General features: G+C 58.9%; 1 protein-coding gene across 1 annotated transcript; it reads left to right on the forward strand.

The window, feature by feature from the left end:
* Nucleotides 1–5,399: 5,399 nt before the first annotated feature.
* Nucleotides 5,400–6,860, forward strand: LOC101433565 (melanoma-associated antigen B4). The gene has a single exon (XM_004475223.2). It carries the CDS (start codon nt 5,400–5,402, stop codon nt 6,858–6,860), a length of 1,461 nt encoding a protein of 486 aa, XP_004475280.1.
* Nucleotides 6,861–8,174: the final 1,314 nt, after the last annotated feature.

Below are 8,174 nucleotides of genomic sequence, written 5' to 3' on the forward strand. Positions count from 1 at the left end.
GGGGGGGGGGGCCAATCCACACAGGCCTGTCCTGCAGCCAGCCAGGCAGAGAACTTTCCATTCATTGGGCACAATATTGGTAAACAGTGGCTTCGCATACAAAAGAGATGGCTAGCATTTCTCACGGGTCTCCTATCCCTCAGCTACAAACTGAACTGTGTTCGATAATATAAAAATGAGTTTCTGATCTACCCCCGAGCCAGGCCCAAGAGATCAAGCGTTTTGCTGCAGATCACACGTGAATGTTGACTTCTCAGGGCTTTTCCCCACTGCCCCTTCCTGCCTTCCACAACAGCCCAGTGGTCCTCAGTGCTTCTCAGATGGACTGAACTAGCTTTGCCTCTCCAGTGTGCGCTGGAACAGTCTATGTTGCTGTGCCCACCCTTGGGGAATCACCGAGGAACTCGTGCTCAAAGTGTGGTCCCTGGACCAGCTGCGTTGACATCACCTGAGAGCTGATTAGAAATGCACAAGTTCTGCCTCCTACGTCATCATAATCAGCACTTTAACAGATCACTGAGTGATTCTTATGCATATTAAGTTTGTGGTCACTGACCTAGGACATCGTTTGCTGTGATGAAATTCATTTTAGGGCCCTGTACCATCTCTGTGCCATCTAGTAGCGTCTATACTTTCCCTGAGGCATTCTGGGTCGAGGGCCTTGGAATCCCTTTCCTGGTGTAGCCCGTGTGGTGAACACAAGCTCAGGCCACCTAGAGTGGCAAAGTCCCCTAGTGTCCCTGGACTGGCAGTGCAAGATCCCATGACATTAGCCTTGCAGGACTGCTCACCCAGATCAGCCCAGCGTCCTGTTCAGTCTCACCATGCAATCGATGATTCTTTCTCTAAGGGTCCTGGCTTTTATCCTATGCTGCCTTGAATTATATTTTGATGTATGAATGCTGGGTTTTCCCCCAGGAAAGGGGTTGACAAACATTTTCTGTCAAGGGCCAGAAAGTAATGCCATCCAGTCTCCACCACGACTACTCAATTCTGCCCCTGCAGAATGAAAGCAACCATCGAAAATACTTACTGAATATGGCTGTGTTCTCATAAATCTGTATTTGCAAAAACAGATGCTGGATTTCACCTGGGAGCTGTAGTTTCCTGACCCCTGCATGAGACTAATATAGTTCTCTAGGCACAGGAACCTTTCCTCTTTCTCTCTCTTTCTTTCTTTCTGTCTCTCCCTCCCTCCTTCCTTCCTTCTCTCCTCCCTCCCTCCCTCCCTCCCTCCCTCCCTCCCTTCCTTCTCTTACTTATATTTTGCCTATTTCAGGGCCTGAATCAATGCGGAAAACACAAAATTCACCTTCTGGAGCCCTAGGTTATCTGTCGCTCACAACCACGGCCTGGAGCATGGGTAGCCAAAGTGAAGCAGGGTAAGAATTAGCTCATCAAGTCTGCCTTTTAAGAACCTATTAATATTTACCTGTATACCACTTCCAATAGAACTGTCAAACGACCTCCATTTGTGACGCACAGAGTCACTCATCAACAGTGATATGCACTCCCACGCCAGGAATAATTTTCCCAGTTGTACCTAGAGATCCTTCTCCCTGGCTGCGGGCGGGTGAACGGATTGAGAAGGGTAATACGGTGCGAGCATTTGCATCAAGGCCGGTGTCTATGGGAGGTAGCTGTCCAATGTACGAGCTCTGACTGTGGGAAAGTATGCACCCAGTAGTGGTGACATAATTCACCATCATTAAAAAATTACCCCCACACTAGACAAGAGGAAAAGGCCCCCGGCCCCCAGACTGTAAGCACTGATGCATGTCATGCATGTGATGCATTCTAATTGGCAAGTAAGCTGAGGAAAGCCATGTGAAGACCAAAAGGGGAGCATTCTCACGATAAGCCCCAAAGATTGCTTATTTAGAACCAAACTCTGTCCCCAACATTCCACTCTTCCCAGCCTGAGGCAGACTTGTGCCTCTTAACTCACTCTTCTCCCCACGACCCCATAATGGATCTGTGGCATCCGCAGCCAGAGCAATCAAGGAGTTATATGCATAAGGAAAAGGAAGCTACTATTTGGTGACAATATGATCCTCTACCATACACAGTGTCATGCAGCCGCCAAGGGCCCGGGGCTCACAAACCCGCCTGGCTCCGCCCCTTCCCTGTAGAAAGTTAATCTCTTAGAAGCCAACTTGTAGTAGAACCTAAGTCTGGCTGGTGAGGAGTGAGGAGGGAGGCAGTGATGGGCGACTCTCCCCACTAGCCCCCCACCCCACCCCGCTCCTGTCCTGGCCCATCTCACAGCAGTCCTGGGACATAACCTGTCATCTGCACCCTGGGCAGGAGGGAGAGTGGTCAAGAGTCGGGAGCGATGGGGCCTTTCCCAGGAAGCTTTGCATCAAAGAGACGGGAGCAGGGCCCCCCAAGTGTGGAAGCAACAGCTTTACATAAACTGTGCCACCAGTTCAGATCCCTTTAATAAAGTCTTTATTTCAAAGACAGAGAGAGGAGCGTAGATGAGGGCCCCAGGCAGGAGGAGTGGGGAGACTTACCCCCCAAAGGAAAGGGAAGCTCTCAGGCCTGGAGAGCCCGAGACAGGGCTGTCAGGGGAGCACCATCCCCTCCTGCCTTAGGGGAACAGGCACGTCGGGGTCTAAGGTCTACCTCTTCTGTCTTGAGTCTTTGTCCCTATCCTTCCCCTGGATGGTTTCTACAGGAAGGGGGGATCTTAGTCTCGTGGAAACGGCCCCAGTTCTGTGTGTTGGGGGGGGGGGAGACCGAGGACCGAAAGGACCTGCAGATGAGACCCCTGAGCGCTAACGAGGGAGCCCGTCCACAAGAGGGCGCTGTGCAAAACCCCGTCCCCGCTGTCAGCCCTGGGAGGACCCGAACCCCCTAAGCCGGATGTGGCCCCCCTGCTTCCGCTTGGGAGGGTCCAGAAAGTGGGGCGTCTGACTGCGGCCTCACGTCAGCGGAGGGTGGCGGTTCAGGAAGCATCAGGTGCCAAGGTGAGGACCCTGAATGTGGGAAGGGATCACCCCACCCACAACAAAGGGACCCATAAAGTCCTGCCTCTTTGGTGAACCCCGGGGGGCCCCAGCAGCGCTCGCCGGGGGGCGACTCCTGTCTGGAGGCCGCAGGGAAGGGTGGGCCTTGGAAGAGTCGCCGGAGTCTGCAGAGGGAGGGGGCGTCGACCCTAACTGGGGCCCTGGCGAGGGTCGTGAGTGCTAAGGAGGCGACTTCCCAGAACCCGGCCCCTACTGCTCGGCTTGGCAGGCCCCAGACAATGGCGGTGCAACATGGCGTGCAGCATGGCGTCCCGCCTTCCCCCGCTCGGGGCTCGAGGAGGCAGGCCTTCCTCTGAGGCCTTCAGTAGTGAGGAATTCCATGCCCTACGCGGGGCCAAGATCAGAACCTTGAGTCAGGGCTGAGGGGAGCACCTGCTGGGGAACTGTGGGTGCCCCGGGCCTCACCCCTGCCGTCGGGCCTCGTGGGCCCCAAACAGCCCTGGCAGGAAGTGTGGCTTTTCCCGACTTCCGGCTCTAAGGCCCCGGATGTGAGACGCTTGGTCCGAGGAGCATGGCCTCGACAGCCTAGGATGGAGCCCCAGAACCGATGAGGTGTCAGGGTGGGACACTGAGTGAGGAAATGGGAGCCACTCGCCCACCCCACAGTGGAGAGGGCGGCTCTGAGCCCCTCTTCTGCTTTAGTCCTGGGAGACCCGGCGAGAAGTCGAAGGGCTCCCCTGACCCTGACTTCAGCCCGGACGGTCTCACGGAGATCAAGGCTGCGTTTAAGGGCTGGACGCCCAGTTGAGCAGAGTGGGGAGCCCCAGGCCCTGGCTGGATGAAGGGGGAAAGGCTATATGAGGAATGAGGGATCCCCCAGCCCAGCACAGAGGACGAGGTACCAAGCTCTGCCTCTGCTCCTGGCCCTGGGAGCCAAGGCCGTCAGGCTGAGGTGCCGCTCATTCCCGGGGGCACAGGCGTCCCAGAGATGAGAAGCGCCAGGCCTAGAGAGAGAGTTCCCGGTGAGCAGAGGGAGGGAACTAGTCCATACCAGGCCCGCGGGAGAGGGCAGCGTGGCCATGCAGGCTGTGCGGAGCCCGCCCCTGCCGTCGGCCGGGCAGACCCGGGCGTGTGGACAGGATGAGTCTCGCGCACGTCTCCGCGGCCATCTCAGGGAGGTGGGGAGCCTGGTCGAAGGGGGCAGCCTCAGGTCAGCAGAAGGGGGCCTTTCAGAGCTTGCTGGAGGCCAGGTGAGGACGCTGACGACTGAGGAGACCACCGAGCCCGTAACAGTTGGAGCCACAAATCCCTCCCTCTCCTGTCAGCCTTGGGAGGCCAGGAGCAGATGTGGCCAGATGAGGCAACTTAGGGCTTCTGAGTAGAATGAGCAGAGCCCCCTGGCCTCCCTCCAGCATAGACGGCCCCACAAAGTGCTGCCCCCTCGCAGCCCTGGGAAGCCCCAGCTGGGACAGCCACTGGGGTTTACTTCTAACTTCCAGGCCTGGCCACTCAGGGAGGTGAGGGTCATGGTCCCAGGCGGGAAGCCTCAGGTGGGCTGCAGGAGGAGTCCCAGATCGTCCCCGAGGGCAGGACTAAAGGAGCCCCAATCCCAGGACAGTGGGTGCCTGGGGAGTCCAACCCCTGCTCCCAGTCCAGGGAGTCCAGGAACAGGGGTGGCCGGGCGCAGCTGGCGCTTCCTTCCTCCTCTGAGGTCTCAGGGAGGTGAGGACCTGTTTGGGATGGGAGGGCCACAGACCAGGAGCTGAGGATTCCCAGCATGTGCCGGGAGTCAGGGCAATGACCCTGAAGGGTGGGGGACCGCCCTCCCCAGGGCAGCAGGCACCCACCGCACCCCTCCCTGTGGCCCTCCCTCGGAGGCCCCGCAGAGGCCTCGGGCTGCCCCACCCTTCCCTTCTTCCTCAGGGGGTCTAAGAAGTGAGGCACTAAGGGGAGGCCGTGAGTGACTACCGAGGCACCCAAGAGCCCAGGGCAGAAGGGGCCCCACGGAGCGTCAGCCCTGGGCAGCGCGGCCCGCGTGGGGCCTGGGGCATCCCTTCCCTTCTCTCTGGCGGGTCCCAAGCTGAGAGGTGTCAGCTTGAGAGCAGCAGGGTGGGCAGGGCCCAGCTGCCCACAGTCCATCTGCTGGGGCTGGATGGGAAGGAAGGGGCCCTCCCCCACCCTAAAACAAGGGTCCCCGTTGCCAGCCCCGTGGTCACCCTCCTAAGTCCCCAACAGGGCAGACAGGCCGAGCCTCAGGCACACTGGAGCTTCCTCTGCAGGGTCCCACCGGCGCATTCCCTCCAGACTTCAAGCCCTGCGGGTCTGTCCCTGCCGGAGGGGCTCTCACCCTCTCGTCCTCCCTCCTCCAGGGCCTGCCTCATCTTCCTTCTTCCTTCCCTCCTGCTGCTGTCCCTGACCAGGCCCATCATGCCTCGCAGTCAGAAGAGTAAGCTCCGCTACCGGGAGAAATGCCGCCAGGCCCGAGAGGAGTCCCAGGGTCCCCACGGGGCTCAGGCCTCTGTGGAGGTGAAAGAGGAGGCTCCATCCTCCCCCTCTGCCGTTTCTGGGGGGTCCCCGCAGAGCTCCCCTGCTGCTGGCCATCCCGAGGAGCCTCCGAGGTCCCTGTCGCCCCTCACCCTGGCTGCGGCGGTCTCTGGTCCTAGAGCTGAGGAAGAGGCTGAGAGGCCCAGCTCCCCCGAGGCCCCAGGCTCCCCTCAGTCCCCGGGGTCCCCTGAGGCCCCGGGCTCTCCTCAGTCCCCGGGCGTCCCTCAGTCCCCGGGCTCCCCTGAGGCCCTGGGCTCCCCTGAGGCCCCGGGGTCCCCTGAGGCCCCGGGCTCCCCCGAGGCCACGGGCTTCCCTGAAGCCCCAGGCTCCCCTGAGGGCCTGAGCTCCCCTGAGGCCCTGGGCTCCCCTGAGGCCCTGGGCTACCCTCAGTCCCAGGGCTCTCCTGAGGGCCCGAGCTTCCCCGAGGCCCCGGGCTCCCCTGAAGCCCCAGGCTCCCCTGAGGCCCCGGGGTCCCCTGAGGCCCTGGGCTCCCCCGAGGCCACGGGCTCCTTCCAGATGTGCAGCTCCCCCCAGATGTGGGGCTCCCTCCAGACGTGGAGCTCTCCCCAGACGTGCAGCCCCCTCCAGACGTGGGGCGCTACCCGCCACTCTCGCCGAGACCCGCTCTCCAGGAAGGCCGCCTTGGTGCTGCAGTTCCTGCTGAACAAGTACAAGCTGAAGCAGCCCATCCTGAAGGCCGACATGCTGAAGCTCATCCGCAGGAAGTACAAGGAGCAGTTTCCGGAGATCCTCAGGATGTGCTCTGAGCGCCTGGAGCTGGTGTTTGGCCTCGACCTGAAGGAGCACGACGCCAGCGCGCAGTCCTACCTCCTGGTCAGCAAGCTGGATCCCAGCGAAACCAATCTGAGCGGCGGCTGGGGCTTGCCGAGGAACGGCCTCCTGCTGCCGCTCCTGGGGGTGATCTTCTTGAACGGCAACTGCGCCCCCGAGGAGGAGATCTGGCAGTTCCTGAGTTTGCTGGGCGTCTACAAGGGGAGGAGGCACTTCATCTTCGGGGATCCCTGGAAGCTCATCACCCGAGATTTGGTGCGCGAAAAGTACGTGGAGTACCGGCAGGTGGCTCAGAGCAGCCCTCCACGCTATGAGTTCCTGTGGGGCCCCAGGGCCCACGCTGTGACCAGCAAGATGAAAGTGCTAGAGTTTTTGGCCAAGGTCAACGATACCGTGCCCAGTGCCTTCCACTCCCATTACGAAGAGGCTCTGAAGGACGAGGAAGAGAGGGCCCAAGCCCGCGCTGCGGCCAGGGCTGGTGCTACCGCCAAGGCCAAGGCGCAGGCCCAGCCCAGCCAGGCTGCCAGCAGCTCCTGCCACCCTCAGGTCTGAGGCAGGTTTTCACTCAGGTTGACTGGGGCTGCCAGCCTGCGAAGCTGCAAGCAGTGCCCTGGCTGGAACAGGCCCCGCGCCTAGCTTCCTTGTGTTGCGGGTATACATAAGTAGCATAGAGATTTGTTCATTTAGATTCGCAGTTGAAGTTGATGCATGAAATGACTCACACATTTATTGCCCTTTGTCAGCTTTTTGCATACTAGTTTGAGGTTTTGAAAAACAAATGAGAAATCCTTGAATCTTTCTTAGCGAGCCAAACCAAGATGGCACGGTGCTGTTGTGGTTGTGCTTGGAAACGTACAAGGCCCCCATTGGACAATTGTGAGGATCACGGGATAGAGCAACCTTGGCTTCCTTGATTCCTGTTAGTCTTTTGGTCTGTTCTTGGATTTCCTTATTCCTTTCAGTCTTTCATTTGTAACATTAAAAGATACACACCTGGATTGCCTGAGCTTATTCACGAATGGGCAAGAGATTAAACCCTGTTGAATTTGACCTCTTGTCAACTGGCTCTTTTGTTCCTCGGACGTCCATTGAGCATGTGCCCTTTGGAGGCTTCGTGCCAGGACTGGGCATGTTGAGACAAAGAAGACGCACGCCTGCTCCTAGCATTCCAGAGCCTAAGAGCAGCGATCATGAAAGGAAGATGGGAGATCGGCTCCGAGGCCTAGAGAACACTAAGGGGTGGGGTGGGCAGTGCCCTCCCACGGGGCAGTCTGGGGCTTTGGGAGGCAGTTAGTGGTTAGGTGCTGTGGTGAGCTAGATGAGGCCACCGGGCTGCTGAGGCTCCGTGTTCCCGGGCTAAGCCTGGGGTGGAAACTGCTCTTAAGGGCTACTGAGGGATGGTGGGTCAACCCGAGAAGTCCCCCTGTGGCAGCTTGGGAGGGGTCCTGGTTCCTGTCCCCTATGCTGGTGAACACAGTGAGCACAGCGGGCGTGTATGCACATCGTGAGCAGAGAGTTCCAGGGACGCAAGGGGGACGCTTCCCGGAGGTGGGGTGCACAGCAGCCACTGGGAGGGCTCCCTTCCTTGGTCTGGGGCAGCGGGGGCCCACTCCATTAAAAGGGGCTGCAGATTCGGCTGTCTTGTGTGTCCTTTGGCAAAATCTGAGCAAGGGTTAGATTTTTAGTGGTGGTTAAATGAATGAAAATGGGCGGTTTAGAGGAAGAGCAGATGGGAGGGAGGGACGCTGTTGGTCATCGTTTTCATTTGCTAAAGGCTACCAAGGCAGTATACCAGAAATGGTTGATTTTTGCAGTGGGGATTTATTAACTTAAAAACTTCCAGTTCTGGGAGTGGAGGTGGCTCAA

This window comes from Dasypus novemcinctus, chromosome X, assembly GCF_030445035.2.
Source record: "Dasypus novemcinctus isolate mDasNov1 chromosome X, mDasNov1.1.hap2, whole genome shotgun sequence".
Taxonomy (NCBI): Eukaryota; Metazoa; Chordata; class Mammalia; order Cingulata; family Dasypodidae; genus Dasypus; species Dasypus novemcinctus.

Excerpts from the sequence above, each read along its gene's own strand:
- LOC101433565 (XM_004475223.2), top strand. The coding sequence starts at position 5,400 with ATGCCTCGCAGTCAGAAGAGTAAGCTCCGCTACCGGGAGAAATGCCGC.